Source organism: Narcine bancroftii, chromosome 4 (assembly GCF_036971445.1).
Source record: "Narcine bancroftii isolate sNarBan1 chromosome 4, sNarBan1.hap1, whole genome shotgun sequence".
NCBI lineage: Eukaryota > Metazoa > Chordata > Chondrichthyes > Torpediniformes > Narcinidae > Narcine > Narcine bancroftii.
This window is the reverse complement of record NC_091472.1, coordinates 114,908,820-114,932,193: the sequence shown is the minus strand read 5'-3', so window position 1 is coordinate 114,932,193 and position 23,374 is coordinate 114,908,820. Positions and strand designations below refer to the sequence as shown.

At 41.8% G+C, this 23,374-nt stretch overlaps 2 protein-coding genes and 1 long non-coding RNA gene across 7 annotated transcripts in view; 2 read left to right on the top strand and 1 right to left on the bottom strand.

Moving 5' to 3' along the window:
- lrp11 (low density lipoprotein receptor-related protein 11) overlaps positions 1-1,794 on the top strand; it is a 41,243-nt gene extending 39,449 nt beyond the window's left edge. The window contains exon 7 of the mRNA XM_069932486.1: positions 920-1,794. Coding sequence (XP_069788587.1) covers positions 920-1,074 — 155 coding nt within the window. The 3' untranslated portion in view covers positions 1,075-1,794. The remainder of the gene's footprint in view (positions 1-919) is intronic.
- Positions 1,795-17,516: 15,722 nt separating this feature from the next.
- On the bottom strand, positions 17,517-19,051 carry LOC138761012 (uncharacterized). The gene is made up of 2 exons (XR_011356068.1): positions 18,104-19,051; positions 17,517-17,759 (listed from the first exon to the last, which is right to left on the bottom strand). It is a non-coding gene; the product is annotated as an uncharacterized lncRNA (long non-coding RNA).
- Positions 18,373-23,374, top strand: part of ankef1a (ankyrin repeat and EF-hand domain containing 1a) — a 65,485-nt gene continuing 60,483 nt past the window's right edge. The window contains exons 1-2 of one of the 5 annotated variants that reach the window (XM_069932482.1): positions 18,373-18,579; positions 18,746-19,145. In XM_069932482.1, the coding sequence (XP_069788583.1) occupies positions 18,797-19,145 (349 nt within the window). In that variant the 5' untranslated portion in view covers positions 18,373-18,579; positions 18,746-18,796. Of the gene's footprint in view, positions 18,580-18,745; positions 19,146-19,208; positions 19,579-23,374 lie in introns of those variants that run through there. The other 4 variants (XM_069932481.1, XM_069932480.1, XM_069932484.1 and 1 more) reach the window with 4 other exon arrangements.

Below are 23,374 nucleotides of genomic sequence, written 5' to 3'. Positions count from 1 at the left end.
TTTCCCTTCTTTAGTTCTTACTTATACATTATTTTTACATCTTTATATGTAGTTTGTCGTCGTTCTTCGTTCTTGTTACATCTCTTCATCTCTCCTTCTGTCCTGCAGGCGTTCTGCAAATTCTCATGCTTTCTCCAGATCCGAGAACAGTTTGTTTTGCTTCCCCGGGATGAATATTTTAAGCACAGCTGGATATCTTAACATAAATTTATAGCCTTTTTTCCATAAGATCGATTTTGCTGTGTTAAACTCCTTCCAAACCAGCATTGTTGCCATCCTGATGCACCCCCAAGCAGCTTCTTCCCCTCATTCTGAAACTTAGCTCTTGTAATAATGAGCTCAACCCAGTTCACCCCATTGTCTAAAAGAATCCCTGCCATGATGAAGCTTCATTGAGTTCAAAACTTATGTCTGGGTAAAAAAAATATTTTTTGGCCCTTGTATTCCAATGGTTTTTTGTCTTCTCTAATTTTATTCCTTGCCCTCTCCAATATATTTTCTCGTCGTGTATCTCAAAAATTTTACTAAAACGGATCTTGGTTTTTGTTGTGGCTGTGGTTTTGGGGCTCGTGTTCTGTGTGCTCTTTCTGTTTCCATTCCTTCCTATTTTCATTCCTTCCTGTATTTCTGGCATTCCCAGGACCTTTGGGAGATCAACCTTGCTTCTTTAGACACATCCTTCATAAGACATAAGTTTCCTTTGTAACCACAACCTTCCTTCACCAGCAAAGGCAAAGCATGTTTCTTTCCCCCCCCCCCACCCCTCGCACCTTTCCTCCTTCACCTGAAGTCACTTGCCTTTTACTCGATTTCATTTCCTTTCGACCCCTCCCATTTCCCTTTGTCCCAGGAGATCCATCCACCCCACCCATACACTTGGCATGTGTAGGGAAACTGAGCGACTGAATCTGTCTTGCAGGAGCTGTGCTGCCTCTGGCCTTGGGACTTGCCATCACCGCCCTGCTCCTGTTGATGATCATCTGCCGGCTGCAACTGGTGACACGCAGGCTGAAGAAGGTGAGGCCTATAACATCCGAGGAGTCAGACTATCTCATCAATGGCATGTACCTGTAATAGCCAAGGCTGCTGGAGTGACTGCTCCTCACCGTAATCTTCCTGGTACTGTGAACCAGATTAACGTATGTGTGTATTCATCTCAGTGACCCTGTGGAACAGCATTGACCCTTCCATTTTATCCCATTTTGATCACACCTGGCAAATCTGTCAGGTTGGATCTCATCCCAAGACCAAACCAGCATTGTTGCCATCCTGATGCACCCCCAAGCAGCTTCTTCCCCTCGTTCTGAAACTTAGCTCTTGTAATAATGAGCTTAACCCAGTTCACCCCATTGTCTAAGAGAATCCCTGCCATGATGAAGCTTCATTGAATTGTTTCATGGCCCCCACCATTTTGTCTGCCTGGGGACAACTCATGCTTCCTCAATTTATGATGCTCTCCTGTCTTAGATTTGTACAAGTGTTAGAATCATCAGCTGCCCAACTTTCATCCAATCAAGTTTTCTGGGAATACATGGCAGCATATGGGAAATCCATGAAAAATGTGGAAAGCTGGAGGGAAGTTGTGATGAAAATATTACTCTGCAAACTGCGCAGAATTGCAGAGGTTCCTGATGTTGGCGGATGCCATTTGGCTGGGTTATATTGGTTTATTCTGTGCAGAAACTGTTGCACTTTGTAACATCAGAAGGGTTTTCTCTTTAAAGATTCCACTTAATTGCAACATTCCTCGGCTTTTGGATATTCCTAAATAAATGGCACTTCCCCCCCCTGTGATTCTGGCTCCAACTGACTTGCATGATTTGCTTCTTATTTCCTGTTGAAATACCTGCTATTGAATGAGTTTTAAAAATAACATCCTTTGGACATAGCATTCCATTTATTCTAGTTTTCTTGAGAGATGGTTAGATGCCACAGTGGTGTCATGTAAGGCATGGATAAAATTGCAAAACACCTAGAAGCAGCCCATGCTGCCCATAAAACCAATCCACACTCACCCATTTACTCATAAGACGTTTGTAGCTTTCTAAGAGAGACATAAATAAGGTGGACAGCCAGCACTTTTTTCTAAGACGACATCTGTTTCTCATGAGTGGAAGAAAGATTAAAGGAGATCTCAAAGGTAATGTTCTTGACAATTTAAACAGTTTCCTAACTACTTAGATGTCGCACAAGTAGTTGCCTGTACCATCCCAGGAAGTATGACAGGAATTTGATTCAATGATAATGGATGAAATAATGCCAAGATGGTTTGTGGGTTAAAATGCTGTGCACTGCAGCAGTCCACCATAGATGTGCAGGCTCCAAAGGAAGGGTGGTAAGGAAGGATCAGATTGTTGTGGAGTAAGTTTAGGTCAGCACAACATTGTGGGCTCTCGGGCCTGTTCTGTGCTCTAATGTTCTATGTTCAATGGACACACAATGCTTAACACTGCATCAAAATAGTGCATTTATTCCCTGGAATGCTCTATTTATAATGACCTTATATTCTGTCTCAGCTATTTCCAATCTGACACCATCAACTCCAATTTCCATTCGATCTCTCCCCCGGCCTCTCTCTTTTCCTTTCGCTCTTTCTCCTTTCCTCCAGTTCCCCAAGCCCTTCCATTTCTCCTTTCAGAGCTATCCTTTTTAGTACCCTGCCCCCCATAACCTCAACTTCTTTCTCTTCTACCTCCACCTATTACTTCTTAGCCTATGGTCTTTATCCTTCCCTCCCTCCCTCCCTCCATTCAGGCATCTACATGATTTTCCAGATTCCCGACAGAGGGCCCAAGCCTGAATCGGTGATTCCTGGATTGCTGTGGATGCTGCAAGATCTGCCGAGTTTCTACAACATTTTTGTGTATTATATTCATCCAAAACCTCAGAACAATAAATACATTTCTGTGCTTGGATTGATAAGCCAGAGAATTTTGGTTTTAAACTGCACATCAAATGAATAAGACTAATAACAAGGAATAAAACAAGGACAGCTGGGATGGTTAGGAATTGATGCTGGTACCTCCAATCCTCTTGGCTTTCATGGTTTTGTTTTCTTCTTACCAAACCCTGGTTTCTTCATTCAAGGTTATTCAGAGGCTCATGGAACAACGACCCTCAGTGGCTGCTCAGTCAATAGGTATCTTCATGGACTGGGCATAAAAGAAAGAGACCTGAAAGGGTGGCAAGACAGAGGCAAGTGAGCCCAGCATGGTCTTACTGTTTCGAACAAGTTGTTAAGGGTTAGAGAATATAAGAGTTTGGAGTAGTTGGGGATAATTGACAAGGGAGCATTTATTGTTGTGGAAGAAATCCAAATTTAGCTGCTCTATAACATTTTAATCATCCAAACATGAAAAATCCTTTAAATACAAATCAATTCATCCACTAAAATTTATTTGGCAAAGCCATACACTGAGGAAATTTAATTGCAATTCGTCATGTCAAGAGCTCCTACAGTTATATTTTCACTACATTCAACTGGGAAGCAATAGAACAGCAGAATAGCAGCACAGACCTATGTTTGAAAGCAAAAGTCCAAATCTCATTTTGCAGTCAGTGTCGTAGCTGCCATGTTGTGCTTGAGAGGCTCGATTTCAAGTTCAAGAAGTCTTCGTGGCAACTCATAGGGCACTATCGTCCTTGGGCTTCAGTGCTTGTTTATGACTTCTTGTTTTGCATAAGCTGCATCATGGGTGCATACAATGTTGTTATGAAGGTCGATCAGTGAACAACAATTCAAATGGAGCAGGGTGAGAAAAACTAGTCATATCACATAAGTGCTGGTTCTCCTTTTTGCAGCTTCACTCTTACCAGTCTAAAAAAACTGAACCAAGTCTCAAAACTTTTTCCATTACTGAATGTATCTTCTTTTAATTTTTACAACCTTTTTAGAATCAGAATTTATTGTCATGAACAAGTCACGAAATTTGGTGTTTTGCGGGAGCATCGTAGTGTAAACATTCATATTATAACCATCTTGCAACAATACTAGAAAAAGAGCTTGAAAAGTAAGGCAGAATCTTTGGTTCATTGATTATTCAGGAATCTGATGGCAGTGGGGAAGAAGCTGTCCTTCTGTCACTGAGTGCTCGTCTTTAGGCTCCTGTACCTTTTTCCCGAAGAGGACATAGCCTGGGTGGTGGGGGTCTTTGAGGATAGAGGCTGCTTTTTTAAGATACTGCCTCATGTAGATGTCCTCAATGGAGTGAAGTCTGGTGTCATAGATCAAGTTAACAACCCTCTGGAGTTTTTTCTTGTCCTGAATTTTGGTGTCTCCAAACCAGACAGTGATACAACTAGCCAGAATGCTCTCTACAGTACACCTGTAGAAATTGAGAGTCTTTGGTGACATACTGAATCTCCTCAAACACCACCTGTACACAAGGTTGGTTTACCCAACTATTAAAGAAGACTATTTCATTCCTGTGTGTGTGTGTGTGTGTGTGTGTGTGTGTGTGTGTGTGTGTGTGTGTGTGTGTGTGTGTGTGTGTGTGTGTGTGTGTGTGTGTGTGTGTGTGTGTGTGTGTGTGTGATTTTTTCAAAACATTTAGAACAGAAGATACCACTTCACATCATGTGAGGTTCTGAGTACACAGATGAAAATTGACATTTCACCCTTGTGAATTTAAAACAAGTGTTAAAATGGAGCATAATCAACTCATCCCAAAACACTTACATTTTAAACTAAAAAATGTTGTATTTTATTTAGCAAAATCCACTATTGATTTTTTAATTTGAGAGGTTGAGAGAAGTAGTAGTGGGGTTTGAAAACAGCAGGGTTTTGACGTTGTTGAGATAGGACCTTGCTGAACCCTTCATCAACCCAAACAGACTCAGCAGAGTTTTACATGCTTATGTTAATTTTTTAAAAATTTGTATTTTTATGTATTATATTTTAGAAAATTACTTTGAGGGTTGGACAGAGAAACACACCCAGAACACCATTTTGAAGCAGTGCCATAAAAGCTTTATTATTGTTTGTGAAAGAATGGAATGTTTGCTCAAAAAGGCATCTGATCAAACAGGAGTCCATTTACCTTAATAATTTGTGCTTTTGGAGAAAAAATGAAACTAAGGCAGTATTGCTCAAGCCAGCCATATGATTAATACATTTCAGAAAGCAGCTTGAGAATCATCAACCATATTGATCTGAAGACAGAAATGCAGTGACCTTCTGTGAGATGGACACTGCTGTTGTGATCTCCTTGCTAGGGGAAACAATGATTTGCTGTGGCTATTGTAATGGTCACTTATGACTGACCCATATCTTGGTAAAGAAAGCAAGATCATTCTTGCATTTGGGTCGTTACCATTTTGATGGTAATTTCATTTAAAACCCTTGCCTGGGTCTATGAAAGCATTGTGGAGGTCACAGCTTCCTAACTCCTATGCAGAAAGGGGGGGGGGGGGAAGTTGTGTCAAACCATTCCCACAGGATCTAGCATTGTTCCTGCTGGGAATTACAATGGACATAAGACTTACAATGAAGCTGTCCAAATTTCAAATCCAATTTGTAATGGTCATATTGGCAGTGGTCAGGAAGTGCATAGCAGTTACCTGGAAGTCCGACTCAAGCTTGAGCACTGCATACTGGAATGCAGAAGCACAGAGCTGTGTTCCCCTGGAGAAGATTACCTACAATCTCAGGAAAAAGAGCAGTATCTTCCTTAAAATTTGGAAACCGTATCTAAATTTCATAGGTGCACAGCTATCGGGTAAGCTATCCTGTCTCATGGCCTAGCTCCATCCCATTCCCATCTGAAAAAACCGAGGCCATGGATAGGATACTGACCAGATCATGGGCCATTGGGGTGTAACAAGTCTGCATACCCCCCCCGATTTATGTTTTTAACCTTTGTTGTGTGGGTCTTGAATGTAGTATGTTATGTGATCTTTGGTGCATGACAAGGAGATAGGGAGGGGTAGAAAAAGGATTGGATTCAATGGTGAACCTTGTACAGAAATGATGACTGTAAGTTTTGATGAAAACTGATTACTGTATGAGTTTGATTTTGAAAACTGATAAATAAAATATTTAAAAAAAGAAATTGGAAGAACTGCATGACCAAGCAAAGCAGTGGGCGTCTGATAAACAAATGATCCTTGACAAGATTAATCATATGGAGAACTTTAGCAGACAAAATAATGTATGAATAATTTGTTAAGAGATGGTGCGGAAGGAAGAGATGCAGTTAAGTTCTTTGAATCCTGGATTCCTGAGGTACTTCACACTGAGCCACACAGCGTACAAGTACAGATTGAGAGAGCCCATCAAACTTTCGGATCTAGAAGAAATCTGGATGCACATCCTCGACTGGCCCTTGTGAGGCTGTTGAGCTTCAGTGATCAGGAAGCGATCTTAAGAGTAGTGTTTGAGTATGCTAAAATGAATAATGCTCCACTGAAATGGCATGAACAAGAGGTCATGTTTTTCCAAGACTTCAATCCAGTGGTCGTGCAGAAAAGAAAAGAATTCAACGAGGTCAAGCAGCAGCTCCAGGCGAAGAATTTCAGGTATTCCATGGTTTACCTGGCGATTTTAGGGGTGGAGGTGTCAGAAGGCATCTGGCAGTTTTTCAAGACAAGACAAGAGGTAGAAGAATTTGTTCATTGACAGAAAATGATGTTGGAAGAGAACTTTATGAAGATTGTATTTTTGTGGACTAAATAAAGATACATTTTTGAGTCATCTGATATTTATTAGGTAATGTCAATCTATCTTATTGATACTTTGCGGAGAGCTAAGGGAAATGTTGAATGTCCAATAAAGTAATAGCAGGGTATAGACTGCGGTCTAAGGCCGGGGGGTGGGGTAATGTTTTAAAGATGGTGGGGTTCAGTTTCTTCATCCCTGGAGGATTCTACAGGTTTTTTTTCATGGGATTTAGGGGTTTCTTGATTAAATCACTGTCAGAGCAGAGGTTTCACATTTTTTTTCAACAGGGAAGAAATCACTAGATTGCTTGATTATTGTGACTGTATTACTGTGCAATATTTGTCTGTAAATCAATATGGATAAGACGTTAAAGTTTATAAGTTTAAATGGAAAAATTAAGAGAAAGAAGGTTTTGGCTCACTTGAAAAAGTTAAAGATAGATGTGGTTTTTTTTTACGGGAAACACATCTTACTAAGGTGAAACATGATAAATTAAAGAGAGGATTGGTGGGGCAGGTTTTCTCTTCGTCTTTCAATTCTAAGGCAAGAGCGGTTGCGATTCTAATAAATAAAAATGTTCCGGTTACTCTAGAAAATATAATCAAAAGATCAAGTGAGGAGATAAGTAATGGTAAATTGTAAGATTTATTCAGAATCAAGTATGCTTATGAATATTTATGCACCAAACTACAATGAAGAAGCCTTTATGAAGGATATATTTTTAAAAGCTGCTGAGAGGAGACAAAATATTTTGATAGGAGGAGATTTTAATTTCTGTCTGGACCTGATATTGGATAAATCTGCAAGAACAGTAACTCAGGCAAAGGCTGCTAAAGTGACTTAAATGATTTAAATTTGATTGACATATGGAAGCAGCTTAACCCAACAGAGAGAGACTATTCTTTCTGTTCAAGGGCATATGATTCACATACAAGAATCAATTTATCTTTACTGTTGGTGGGACTAAAAATAAGGTGATGAAGTCAGAATATTTATTGAGACTACTTTCTGATCACTCACCACTTATGCTGACCATTTCAATAACGGTGAAACAGGAAGGGGCTTATAGATGGTTTTTGAACCCTATATTGTTAAAGTGGGAGGATTTAAACAAAAAATAGAATTTTTTTTGTGAACAAATTTTGGATCAACAGATAACAGGTTTTAAATATGGGATACTGTGAGAACTTTTTTGAGAGATCAGATTATTTTATTTAAGAAAAATGTAAGGAGGGAATATAATGCAGAGCTAAATAAGATGGAAAAAATATACTGAAATGAGAAAAAGAATATCAATGAACAGGATAAATATAGAGCAATGGATAACAAAAAGATACATTATAACACTTTACAAACATATAGAGTAGAAAGAACTATACTTAAAACTAGGTAGAAATATTATGAACTGGGGGAATGGACTCATAAGGTGCTGGCATGGCCATTAAAGGCAGAAGGCACAACAAGGGCGATAAATGCCATACAGACGGAAGATACTGTAGTTACATATAATTAGAAGGAAATAAATGATGCCTTTCGGCAATACTACACTGAGGCTTATAAATTGGATATACAGGTGGATGAAAACAAAATATGTGAGTTCTTAGAAGGGGTTGAACTTCCTAGATTGGATGAAAATGACAGGAATGATCTGGATGCTGCTTTTACAAGGGAAGAGATTGAGAAAGCATTGAGTACATTGCAGGATAATAAGCCTCCAGGAGAGGATGGATTTCCACCTGAGTTCTATAAAGAATTTAAAGATATGTTAATGCCATTACTGAATGATGTATTGGATCATGCGGTACAGTATTACCAAAAAAGAACAGAGACTCGTTAAAAACATTGTCATATAGGCCAATTTCTCTACTCATTGTTGACTATAAAATTGTAGCAAAGGCATTAGCCAACAGGATGGGGCAATACCTACTGAAATTAATACATCTAGACCAGGTAAGATTTGTAAAGGGTAGACATTAGGCAAATAATCTAACCAGACTGTTTAGCATAATACATATGGCAAAAATCAGGTTGCAATGCAAGTATAACAGTTTCTCTAGATGCAAATAAGGTATTTGACCATTTAGAATGGCTGTTTTTGTTTAAAATATTGGAGAAATTTGGTATAGGAAGGGGATTTATTAATTGGATTAAGGTGATATATCACAGTTCACAGTCAAAGATAATTGTGAATAGTCAAATGTTGACAGTGTTCCTTTTGAGTAGATCAAGTAGGCAATGCTGTTTCCAGCATTGTTTATAATGGCAATTGAACCTCTAGCTGAAATTATTAAAAGAGATTCTGAGGTTAAGGGCTTTATGGTCGGTTAGGTTTATTCGCGATTGATGTATTATTATACTTGTCAGATCCAGAGGGATCCTTGGAAAAGTTACAGGAGATCCTCAGAAAATATGGTAGAGTGTCTGGTTATAAGGTTAATATGGACAAAAGTGAAATAATGCCCTAAATAAACCATGATTATGAAAGATATAAGAGAGGCAGTAGGTTTAAATGGATAACAGATGGGATTAAATACTTGGGAATAGTAACAGACAACAATTTACTAAATCTGTATAAGCTTAATTATGTTCCCCTGCTTAGTAAAATAGAATAGGATTTACAAAAATGGAAAGACTTGGCTAATAGGATGGGTGAGTTGTGTAAAGATGAAAGTGATGTTGAGGCTTCAATACTTGTTCCAATCATTGCCTAGAGTTTTACCTAAGAATTTTTTTAATTGTTAAGTAATCAAGTAAGACAATTCCTATGGAATAACAAAGTGCCCAGAATTGTGTTGGAAAAACTAACCTGGGATTATAAATTTGGAGGGTTGAGACTTCCAGACTTAAAAAAAAATTATCTGGCTGCACAAACAAGATTTTTAGCATTTTGTTGAGAAAATTCTCCAAACTGGGTTCATATGGGGCTATATTCTATGAATGAAGCAACAGCTAAAGACTTTATTTACATACGGAGCATTAAATCAAATTAAAAAAGAAGACAAGTAACCCTATTTTAGAACATATGGTCAAAATACAGCAGGAAATCAATTAATGTATTGGGAGAAAAATGAGTATTTCATTAAGAGCTCTGTTAGGTAACTATGTAACCATATAACAGTTTACAGCGTGGCAACAGGCCATATCGGCCTTTCGAGTCCGTGCCGGTTATAGAAGTTGTGATATTATGGTAACAGTTTACAAGACACTGATGAGGCCAAAATTGGAGTATTGTGTGCAGTTTTGGTCACCTAATGACCAGAAAGATGTCAATAAGAGAGAAAAAGCACAGAGAGAATTGACGAGGATGTTGTCCAGACTTCAGGAACTGAATTACAGGGAAAGGTTTGGATTATTATTCCCTGGAGCGTAGAAGTATGAGGGGAGATTTGATAAAGGTATTATAGATACCTATGAATATGAGAGACAGAATTCTAAACATATGGTTACAATTGGGTATATGTTGTATACCAGACTGTTATTAAGTAGGCGTTTTGATGTCATTTGAACAAATGAGACAGATCTATGGTGCACCTAATGGGATCTTTCTATGTTTTCTTCAACTGAGAACTTTCTTGAAGGGACGATGGGGACAGGCATCGAGTTCTCTGGGAGTTAGTGAAATGGAACGAATGCTTTAGATGGGTAACATACTCAAATTTATTACCAGGATAAATTGACTTTCAGTTAGAAAGTGTTAAACCTTTTCTGCAGAGATCAAGGGAAAGGTGGGAGTCTGACTTAGGTGTTACAATTCCAGAATAATCCTGGTTTGAATGGTGTGTGGATAGTGTAACCTCAACTATAAATGTGAGATATGCGTTGTTCAATATAACTTTTTACACCAGCTGTATCTCACTCTACAGAGATTGCACAAATCTAAGCCAGAAATATCAGAATTGTATTTTAGGTGTGAAATAGAAGAAGGAACATTCTTTCATTCAATCTGATTATGTGTGAAGGTTAGACCCTTTTGACAAGAAATTTTGGAAGTATTAACGAGAATTACAAGAGTGACCTTCCTAGTGATCTGGAACTTTATTTGTTATGCAATTTTATAGATTTAAATAATAATCTTAGAGTTTCAAATTTCATTTGTTAAAAATGCACTAGCAGTGGCTAAAAAGTGAATTGCAGTCACATAGAAGTTGGACTCCCCAATTACCTTGGTGAGATGGTCAGTGAAGATGGATAGTTGCATTCCAATGGAAAAAATAACCTACAATTTAAGGAATAAGTATGACATATTCCTTAAAATGTGGCGACCATATTTGAACTATGTTGATGCTTAACTTGAATAATATTGCTAAATTCAAAGGTAATCTCTCCCTGAATTCTGACATTACTTTAAATTGTGAGTTCTAACGGTGTAGGAAAAGGTATTTAATGAAGGCGGTTGAGTTAGGGTTTCTTTAAGTTTTTTTTGTTTTATAAAATACCACACACACATACATGTACATTTTTATTGAAATTTTATAATTATTAATTTTTATGAAAAATAAAAAATAAAGTTTTCAAAAAAAAAACCTTGGGCACCCTCCACCCCTTGGGATTCCCAGGGATAATAGTGTGTTCTGCCCCAATATCGTCCAGTACTGGTTATTTCCCTCTTCTCAGTGGACAGCCACTGGGATGAATGACCTTGGGTAACCCAGGGATGCTGAGCGAATCCACTGGATCCCTGATCTCCATCTTATAGGGCAGAAACAAAATTGTTCCACACTGGGGAGGTGTCTGGTGCGATTGTGTGCTTTTGTTGGTGATTTTGAGTCACACCAGGGAGATGATCTTTGCTCTGAGTGCAGCAGGGGTGCCCTCAGCTGAGGGAGAAGCATGTTTCTTACTTTTCTTTTGATGATCAGAAAGGCGTGTAATTTATAAACAATAGTGCAGAATTTGATAATTGTGATAATGTGTTGACTCTTCTTTCTTTGTACATCAACATGTAATTCGGTTCTGGTATTTTATTGTATATATCTGAAATGTTTCTTTGATTTTGTTTCTTTTGTAACTCCATGTTGATTGAAAATCCTTAGTTTTAAAAAAAGAATGAGCTGAGGGAGGAGCAGAAGGCTGCGTATTGGGGGGGTGCGGGTTTTCGCGGCTTTTTCCTACAGTACTCCTGCCATATCGCAAAATGGTAAGGGTAAAGGTGCTATGTATGCAGGCAAGGTCTATGCCAGCACCTGCAAGACAAGGAGTATGCACTCTCACCATTATTGCCATCACTGTGTTTTATTTCCATGCAGCGAATTTGTATGGGTACTCCCTGGCTGAATGCTCCCCATTCCAGATACTCTAGCCTCTCCAGAAAGGCAATGGCTTCCTGGATGGTTTTGTCAGTTGCCGGTGCTATCAAGGGCAAGACCACCACTCCTAGGTCAGGGAGGACAGTGGTGTCTAAGTGCCCCGCTAAGGCGGAGGTTACCCTGGAATCCTCAGAGGTTGGACCAAGGAGCCCCACCGTAGTGTCTAGTAATAAGGGCCCATTCCCTAATGACCCTTATGCTCTCATTGACTGTATTCCATTGGTGGTGGCATGTCAGGTCCACTCTAAAAGTGTGGGGAACCTGGCCTGCACCGCAGTCACCACCTGATCCCACAGCGTGGACCTCTCTTGCTGTGCAGAAAGACTGCCCAGAGTGCTGACCTCTAGGTGGGAGAGCCAAATATGGGTGACTCCCTTGTCCCACAGCCGGAGTCGCCATACAGCTAAATGCTTGCCTGACCACTGGTGGTATCTGTCCATCAGCCTAGCCAACTCCCTGGCGGAGTATTCCCGGTGTCTATGACCTTATACCTGCCCTTCGCCTGTCCACTTGGACCCTTTCCATTCTCAGAAATCTACCCATTGTGGATGGTCCACGGGGGTGAGGGATAATTTTAAAGATGGGGGTGAATGTGGTGGTACACCACCGGCCTACTGCAGGGGGCAACCTCTGTACCTGCAAGAGTATAAGGGGACAGGACCACACCTGACCAGCTGTCAATCAGTCGGCCTGAATGGATCAAGCCCCAATCGGTCGGGTGCCAATCACCCTCCGGGATATAACCCTGTGCTGGCCTCCCGAGGCCTCACTCAGAGTTGCTGCAGCCACAGCCAGCCTAGCTCTGTGGAAGTCTTTGTGGATTAAAGCTTGTTGTAGTCTTTATCTTTGTGTGTGTCTGATTCTGGCTAACTGTGCACCACAGTTGTATAAAAAGGGGTAATGAGTCAACATATATCCATATAACCGTTTACAGCACGGAAACAGGCAATGTCGGCCCTTCAAGTCCGTACCGGTTCACTTGAACAACTCCACTAGCTCCTCCGCAAACTCCTGAGGAAGTAGAGGCTTTCTTCATGATTACATACAGGAGGAAGATTGAAAACATGTCTGAAAGGTGCCAAAACCAAGGAGCTGATTGTGGGCTTTAGGAGAGGTAAACCAGAAGTGTATGATCCATTGGGGATTTGGGGATCAGAGGTAGAGAGGTGAACAAATTCAAATTCCTGAGAATTGCTATCTCGGAGGATCTTTCCTGGAGCCTACATACTAATGTTATCATGAAGAAAGCACATTATCACCTCTACTTCCGAAAGAGTTTTCAGAGGTTTGGTATGATGTTGAAAACCTTAGCAATATTCTAGATGTATAGTGGAAAGTGTGATGACTGGCTGCTTCATAACCTAGTATGTGGGCACCAATACCTCTGAGTGAAAAGCCCTGAAAAATGTAGCAGACACAGCCCAATACGTCACAGGCAAAACTCTCCCCACCATCGAGAAAATCTGCATGGAACACGTGTCAAAGAACAGCAGCAATCATCAAGCATCCACATCACCTAGGACAGGGGTTCCTAACCTGGGGTACATGTACCCCCCCATTGATATATTTGCACTTTTCAGGGGGTACATTGGGTCTGAGAGAATAACCACTACTGTACAAAACATGGTGTTGTAATCTGCAGTCAGATTGCACAATGTGTTTTTTTATCCTTAATTTTTAGGGGTACACGGGAACCTATAAAAATGCCCAAGGGGTACAGAGGAACAAAAAGGTTGGGAACCCCTGACCTCGGACGTGCTCTGTTCTCGCTGTTGCCATCAGGTTCACCAGGTTCAGAAAAAATTGCTACCCCTCCACTATCAGACTCCTAAACACCAAACTCAATCAAAGACTTATTTAAGGACTCTTTGCACTTTCTTTATTATTGAATATTTTTTTTCTGTATTACCCAGTCAGTTTGCTTACATTTCTTTTTTCTTTACATTTCTCTTATTTGCTGACATTCCTTGAGTACAGTTTTTTGAACTACCGATAAGCAGAAATTCTGCTTGGCTCACAGGAAAAAGAATCTCAGATTTGTGTGTGATGTCATGTATCTACTCTGACAATAACTTTGAACCAACCTCTGTTTCTCCTAACCCTGTATACAGGGGTCTTGAACCACCCTCTCATTTCCTCGTGTATGGGTATGACAAACAATCCTCTCTTTTCCTCTAATTGTGTATGGGGTTCCCGAACAACCCTCTCATTCTCCTGATTCTCATGTACAATAGTCTTGAAACATCCCCATTTCATACACCAGAACCACTCTCTCTGCCACCCGATCTTCCAGACCAAGTACACGGGCATGAACCTCTGCCTCTTTCCTTGATCTTGTATACAGGGGTCCTGAACCACCCTCTCTTTTCCTGTAATAATATCTGGGGTCTTCGAAGAAGGCAAATGTAATATTGGCATTCATATTTTTCCCTGATATCAAATAGGAGGGTGTAGATAAAGCTTCCCTTTCTCTGTCCTTTTATATGGGGATCTTGAACACTCTTTCTTTCAACATGCTGTATAAGGGACGAGCTGCACTCTTTCCCTTACTTCATTTATGGGGAATGAACCATGATCCCTTTCCCTGTATATGGGAGTCTTGAACCTGATCTTCATATTCGATGGTCTCAAACTACCTTTTCTTGATCAAACTACCCTCTCTGTCCCTGACCCTGCAGATGGGGGGAAGGGGGTGGGAAACACTCTCATTTCATGACTGCATAAGGGATGAATCACACTCTCTTTTCCTGACCTCATTTATGGGGGATGAACCATCCTTTTTCATCCTGTAATTGTATATGGGTCTCCAATGAGTATAGTCCAAGAGCTGACAATCCTTCCTCATATGGTAACACTTTCATTCCTGGTATCACTCTAGTAGGGGCGGCACGGTCACCATAATGCTGTTACACCACCAGCAAGTGGGACTGGGGTTCGAAACCTGCGCTGTCTGTAAGGAGTTTGTATGTTCTCCCTGTGTCTGAGTGGGTTTTCCCCTGAGGCTCCGGTTTTCTACCACCATTTAAAATGTACCAGGGGTTGTAGCTCTATTTGGTGTAATTGGGCAGCACAGACTCGTGGGCCGAATGGGGCTGTTACCGCGCTGTATATTTAAATTTTAAAAAAAATTATCTTCTCTGGACCTTCTCCAATGCCAGGACATCACTTCTCAAATAAGGCACTCAAATCTGTACACAGTACTTCAGGTGAGGTCTCACCAGTGCTTTATAGAGTTTCAACATTACACCCCTTCTCGTGCATGTTGTTCCTCAAGAAGCAAATGCCAATATTACATTTTCCTTCTTCACCACCGACTCAACCTGGAGGTTAACTTTTAGTGAATGCTGCACTCCAAAGTCTCTTTGCACCTCAGAATTTTGAATTTTCTCTCCATCTAAATAATAGTCTGCCCATCTATTTCTTCTACCAAAATGCATGACTGTACATTTACAACAATGTATTTCATCTTCCACCTCTTTGCCCATTCTCCTAATCTATCCATGTCTCTCTGTAGCCTTTTTTAAATCTTAGGCATCACCTACTTTGATATCATCTGCAAACTTTGCTATAAAGCCATCTATTCCATAATCCAAATCACTTCGATGCAATACAAAAAGAAGTGGCCCAAACACTGACCCCTGTGGAACACCACTGATAACCAGCAGCCAACCAGAATAGGATCCCTTTATTCTTATTCTCTTTTTCCTGCCTATCAGCCAGTGCTCTACCTGTGATAATATCCTTCCTGTAATTCCACAGCCTCTCATCTAGTTTAGCAGTCTGATATGTGGCATCTTATCAAAGGCCTTTTGAAAGTGCAAATGTACAATATCCACTGCATCTCCCCATCTATCCTACTTGCGATCTCTTCAAAAAATTGAAATAGGTTTGTCAGGCATGATTTTCCTTTAAGGAAACCATGCTGACTTGGGCCATTCTTTTCATGCACCTCCAGGTCATCTCATCCATGACAATCAACTCCAATAGCACTGACGTCAGGCTAAAAGATCTATAATTTCCTTTCAGCTACTTTGCTCCCTTCTTAAACAGCAGAGTGATATTCACAATCTTCCAGTCCACCGGAACCATGACAGACTCCATTGATTCCTATAAGATTATTACCAATGCCTTCACAATCTCTACAGCTATCTCCTTCAGAACCCAAGTGTGCATTTCATCTGGACTGGGAGACTTATCTACCCTTAGACCATTTAGCTTCCTAAGTACCTTCTCTCTCTCTCCACCCAGCCTATGCACTGCTCTTGCCTCTGCCATCAGGAAAGAGGAATAGGTGCCATGAGTCTTGCACCACCAGGTTCAGGAACAGCTGCTACCCCATCCACCATCAGAATCCTCAATGACAAACTCAATCTGGGACTCATTTAAGGACTCTTACTTGTACAATTTATTGATTTTGTTTTCTCTGTATTGCACAATCAGTTTGTTTAAATTCATTATCTGTTTATTGCTCTTTGTTTACACGTTAATGCAGTGTAGTTTTTTTGCACTACCAATTAGTGGTAATTCTGCCACACCTGAAGGGAAAAAAATCTCAGGGTTATATGTGATGTCATGCATGTACTCTGACAATAAATCTGAAATCTGACTGTACTTACTTCTCTTCTCAAAGACCCATGAGAGTCCAGTATGCTACTAATGCCTTCAACAGTGAAGAATTATCCAAAATATTCAATCAGTTCCTCTGCCATCTCTTTGTCTCCCATTACAATTTCTCCAATGTTATTTTCTATTGGTCCAATGACTACCTCGGTCACTCTTTTACTCTTTATATATTTAACCAAGCATTGGGGAGACATTGGAGACCGAACATGGACTGGGAGATCACTTCATTCAGCACCTTGGTTCTGTGTACCACAATAGCAGTGATCTCCCAGTGGCCACCCATTCCTTTGCATTCACTGACAGACTGAGACCACCCGCAAATTGGAAACAAAATCTCATGTTTCATCTGGGCACTCTCCAACTGGATGGCATTTACAATGTCTTCTCTAGTTTCCATAAGCAACACCCCTCCCATCTATCCCTATGTCTTATTTCCCGCAGTTCTGCATTCAGAGCCAATCCCCCGCCACCCATCAATTTTTGCTTTTCAGTCCTCTTATCCATAGCCGTATCTATGGTATGGTAGCCAGGGGACATGCCCTGGGCGCCACTGTCCTCGCCTACCAATCTACATAAGTGTTTAAATACAAGCTCGTATGTGCGTGTTGAGCGTGGTGCTCAATGTCAGTTCCCTGTGTCTGTGCCTCGGAGGCGTCAATTCAGCGTCCCCTTCGCTGCCAGTATCCTCGCTCACAGACACATTCTGCTGTGGGCTTCCTTCCTATTCAACCCAGTACTGAGCATTTTCCGCAGGGGAAGGGCTCCAGCACCAATCCTTATTTAACGAGGATGTAAAAACAAAGTTCTACGCATTCTGCGTGGCAAACAAGCGGCTAAAAGTTAACAATTTGTCAGAGCCTGGAAATTGTTCACCCACTCCCCTTGTCTGATTTATTTCAAACAGAATGCTTTTCAGACCAGCGAGAGAATAATTGGCGTGAGTACTTTTATTATGACCAGAGCTCCCTACACCAAGCCATCTCTCTTCTCGGCCTACACCGGACTCCAAGGAGGATGGACGCTGAAGGATGAGTTTGAGCGTGGCCTTCAGCATCTTACTGCATCTCTCCCACCGGGTGCTCTGTGCTGGGAAGCGTGTCAGCCATTCAACGCCTTTAACTTCGGCCGCTCAGCTCCAGCCCGAGGAACGCAACTTGCTGCTTTCATTCAGTCTTTAATTGGTCAGAGGTTTTTTTTAAAAAAACTTGAAACAATTGTGTTTTTTAAGGCGAAGATTATTTTCCAATATTTCAATAGATCCAACACAACGTTGGATAGGACTGTTTTGGGGTTCTACAACAGGTAGGGGAAGGTGAAGTGGATGGCGTGGCGGCGGCGAGAGATGGTTGCGGGGTGAAGCAAGTTTTAATGGGGAGGGGGGGTGGTGGGGTGTAATTTCAGTGCTAGCCATTTCCCACTGCTCTTAACCATATCTTTTTGTCTGTACTTCTCCCCCTGCCTTTTCTTCCCTTCGCCCCAGTCTTATAATTCAGACTCCTGCCTGCTTTTCACTCACATCTTAAAGAGCTCAGGCCCGAAAAGTTTGTATTTTTTTTCCTCCTATGGACGCTGCAAGACTTGCTGAGTCCCTCCCTCCAGTGTTTCTCCAACAAACAGTGTTTGACATCACTTGTTCCCAAATCGTCACCCGATTGGTTCATAATTTGTTACAGCAATTGTTAAGCTTGCAATTCCTTTCCATGCTGCCTCGCCGCTCCCACGTGGCGCGAAACCGGTGTCGCTTCCCTGTTGCGCCGCATTATTTATGGTGTCATCGCATTCTGTTGTCATGGTAGCAAAGTTGGAAAGTTTGGGCTGGATTCTGAGCCTCTCTGAAGGCGTCCAGGCCGGTGTCACTTGTTCCGTTTGTGCGGTTTCGGAGCTATCGTGTGTGGAGCCGCCTTGGCTTCAGCCGGGTGAGGTGAGTCGCCTTCGCTCCGTGTTGACACGCCGGGGAGAGACGGCATCGTTGCATCGCCAGCACCCAGAGCGGTGAGTGGGTCCCTTCACTTCTCTCCGTGTCAACGCGCTGTGGAGACAGTCGGCATGGGTTGCATTGCCAGCATCCAGTCAACGCGGTCCCTTCGCGACTCAGGAGGCGCGAGGTGTCAGTGAGAAAGTTGATTGTGAATAACGGTGCTCCTTGTCTTTTCTCCAGAACTACCCCCCCCCCCCATCCCCCCACCTGTGAGGAAGGGCAAGCGGCGGGATGGCGCACACGGCCCAAGGCCGTCTCCAGACGTTGCAGGTGCACAAGCTGATCCAGTTGGTCGGGCGACGGGAGAGAGCCGAGCTGGAAAAGCTGCTCGCTCTGGGGGTGCCGCACTTGGTGAATGTGAGCGAGCCGAGCCAAGGCCAGTTCGCCTTGCACGTTGCTGCCCAGGCCAACGACGCTGAGATCTGCAGCCTGCTGCTGTCGCTGGGGGCCGAACCCGATGTGGTGGATGCGGACGGGCGGACGGCAGCGATGATCGCCGCCGAGGCGGGCCATGACCTGACGTTGCAGGTGCTGACCGAGGGCAAGGCGGACATGACTATTGTGGACAAGGATGGGAAAGGTACGGCGGCAGCGGTTAACGCGCCTCCTCGCACCAAAGTATTGTTATCCTTCATATTCTTGAGACTCCAGCATACACTTCCTTCCAGTGATGTTTTTGGTAACCTATGCTAAAAGTACCAGAAGTCATGGATGGCCCAATTCGTGGAGCAGAAAATTTCGGTAGCGCCGATTAAACTTGTGCTTTCTGCAGCCAAACATTTTCTCGCTGCCAACCAGATGAGCCCAGATGTAAACCCGAGGACCCACACGCCTCATTCCTAGTGGATCGCCTAAAACGTAATGGCATGGTCATTGACTGGGCGATCACTTACTTGGCTGTGTCTGCATCAGTGACATGGACCTCTCAGTGACCAACCACTTAAATTCTGCACCCCACTTCCATGCTGACATGTCTGTCCATGGCCTCATGTACTGTTGCATCAAGACAACCGGTAAATTGGAGCAACATTTAATTTTCCAACTGGCTCTCTCCAACTGGATGTTATTAACATCAACTTCTTGTTTCTGCTAGCTTACTCTCCATTCCTCCTGCCTTCCTTTGTCTTTCCTCCAGCTCTCCACCCCCTTCCCTCTCCAGTCACAGAGCCTTCCCTCAGTTTGTTGGTGTGCCCTCCCTCCCTTATCCATGGGTCTTTGGGATTCTGTTCCTCCCCCTACCCTCCCCCACCATTTTGTTCAGGGGCCTGTCTACATACCCTGCTGAACGACTGAAACCTGAAACATTGGTTATGTAACTTTATCTTTGCTATATAAAGTACAGTGTTTGACCTGCTGAGTTTCTCCAGCATTGAGTTTTGACTTCAACCACAATTGAGTGTTTTACCAGGATCATTGATTTTTTTCTAATTTTAGGTAACTCCTATCCCTATCTGATTCCATCGTTTCTGTTCCTTCTTTGTCTATTTATTTTTCTCTCTCTCACACATTTCTTTTCCCACCCCACCCCATTCCTAGTGATTTCAGTATTTATTGTATGAACACATCACAAAATTTGTTGTTTTGCAGCAGTATTACAGGTGCAAATGTTGCTATAAATTATTTTTTAAAGATCAACAGATAAATTAGTGCAAAAGAACAGAAAGTGAGTAAGTGTCTGTGCTTCATTGTCCTTCCAGAAATCTGATGGTAGAGGGGAAGAAGCTGTTTTTGTACCGTTGGGTGTTTGTCTTCAGACTCCTGTACCTCCTTCCTGATGGTAGCAGTGTGAAGAGGGCATGGCCTGGGTGGTGAGGGTTCTTGAGGATCGTCAAGTTTATTGTCATCTGATTGTTCAAGTACAACCAGATGAAACAGTATTTTCTGGTGCAAAGAATGCAGACACACAACCAGACAAAATACACAGACAGACAAACAATACACATGCAGGACAGGTATTTCATATATACAGATAAATAAATAAATATTGATTCATGAATATGAATCATGAAGTATGTGCTTCAACATTCTCACTGTCTGTGGGAAGAATCTATTTATCAGCACCCAACAGGAGCAGCTGAAAGACACTTTGTGCAGGGTGGAAGGGGTACTCATTGATTTTGCGTGCCCTCTGCAGACAATGATCCAGTAGATCACAGTGATGGGGGGGGTGTTGTGGGGTTGTGGGTGAGACTCCACTCTTATGGTCCTGTGGATTAACCTCTCATCCATTTCTCTGCAGCAGGGAGTGCAGTCACTGTTGTGCCTTCCTGACAAGGGAGGAAATGTTGAGTGTCCACGATAGGGCAATAAGTGAACTCCAAGGAACTTGGTGCTCTCCACTCATTACTACAGAATTGTTGATGTGTAGTGGAGGGTGGTTGCGCCTGGTTCTCCTGAAGCCCACAATCACCTCCTTTGTCTTGTCCACATTGAGTATCAGGTTGTTACTTTTGTGCCATTTCATAACATTCTCCACCTCTTCTGTAATGCAACTCATCGTTATTGCTGACGAAGCCACCAAGTGTTGTCTCATCTACAAACTTGACAATGTTGGAGCTGGATTTGTTGATGTATTCGTGGTCCAGTAGTATGATCAGGAACGGGATGGAGGCTGATTTCTCCCACCACCTGTCTCTCCACCTTTCTGTCTTATCACCTCTGGGTTCCTTCCCCAGATTCTTTTTTCCTTTGTGTATGTAATTTCACCTCTTCTATTTTGGTATTGATAAAACTTTGTCTGACCATTTCATGCCATGGATGCTGAATTCCTCCAGCAATTCTTAGCTCAAGATTCCAGCATCTACAGCATTTGTGTTTTATTTCAGCTCAAAATGCTGACCATTCTTTTTCTCGCTCCACTGCTACTCGCTGAGTTCAGTTGATTGTCTCTTCCATTCATTGTGCTACAATTTGATTTCTGTGATTTCTTGATAAAATAACGGTGCATTTATTGGTGTAAGAACAAGAATAATGATTTTGAAAGTCAAAGATTGAGTTCTGCAGCAACTTATCAACCTCATTTTATACTAATACTAAAACTAAAATAAAATTTGCTAACATAATAATGGGGCAGCACGGTTGGCAAAGTGGTTTGCATAGCGCCAGCGCATAGTGCCAGCAATTGGGACCAGGGTTCAAATCCCACACTGTCTGTAAGGCGTTTGTATGTTCTCCTGTGTCTGCATGTATCTGAATGTCCTCGACTCTGAAATAGAAATTTAACTGTTGGGCACGCAAGTAATTCAAACCTAAAAGAAATACTACACAGAAGGTAGAGTACAAAAGTGGAGAAGTTTGCCTGCCCCACTGTACTGGACATTGGTGAACCCACATCCAGAAAACTCAATGTAGTTTTGCTCTTCTTTAAGGAAGAATATACTTGTGTTGGATGCAGTTCAGTGAAGGATCACATGGTTGATTTCTGGAATGAAAGATTTGAATTCCAAGGAAAGAATGAGAAGGTTGGGCCCATAATTATTGGATCTTAAAAGTAAAAGAAATGCTCTTAATTAAATGTATCAAATTTGGCAGGCATTTGATAGAGTGCATGCTGAGAGCATGGTTCTGCTTGTAGGAAATTCAAGAACAAGGGAGGCTTAGTTTCAGAATATCCGTCATGCAGTTAATAGGAAATGAGGAATTCCTTCTTGTGGATAGTTAGGCTTCTTTGGAATTCCATAATCCAGAGAGCTGTGAAGGTTGCACTGTGGAACCGACAGAATCAAGGCAGCAACAGATCTTTGGGAAATCAAAGGTTCCCATGAATAGCACGAAAGAAGAATTAAAGTCATTCTCTAGATGCTGTGTCACCTGCTGAGTGGACCATTTGTATCTTGCACTACAGTGAGACTAGAGTCTGTCAATGGGACTGCTGGAGATTGCCACGAGAAAGGTTTAGGACACCATTTCACCTGAGGAAATGGAGTTCTTCCTCAGATTCTACATCATAAACTTAGCCCATCGATAGGCTGCACTTGACATATCTTCCCTGACCGTGAAATTCTCCCCTCTTCCCTCTCCTCCCTCCTATTCCTTGTTGCCTGTCTCCCTCATGATATAACTATTATCCACTCTTAGTTGGCAAGCAGATCAAAGGTCAGTGGAAAGACACAAAAGCCAGTTTAAAATCTAGTGGCCACTCCTTGTAATTGATGTTGTTGTTGCACCAGGTGTCTAACAAATTCAATTTTCCTAATGCAGGTTTAGAGATTGTGCTTTCCAATTTTATTTGTTCTGCCCTAATTTTCAGTTTTCCTAAATGGTGCTTGATTTAAAGGATTAAATGGACTGAAGAGTGCATTTAGCTCATTATTGAGCATACTCAGTAAACACAAGTTTTTTTTCCTCATTTTATTTCATGGCTCCAGACATCAATCCAGCAAATACCCTGGACAATGCAATAATCGTGACGCATTTGAAGGTGTAAAATTATTTTTAAATTTAACTGACTCAATGAACCTACAACCTCTCCCCTCTTTCCCCCATACATTTTAAAGGGTGGGAGCAAACTGGAGCACCCAGAGGAAATGCATGCAAACGTTGGGAGAATGTACAAATTCCACACAGACAGCCCCAATTCCCATGCAGGTCACTGGCGTTGTAACCACTAGGCTAACTGTGTTGCCCTAGTAATAACAGGTTTGATTGCATCTCCGATTAATGAAACTCACTTGGCCTCATTAGAGAAGCCAAGATTTTCAGTTCTAGACTATACACGGTATTATATCAAAAGAAGCAATCCCAGCACTAAGCCACATGGAACACCACTGCTCTTGACAACTAAAGAGAAAAAAGCCCCTTTTCTCTCCA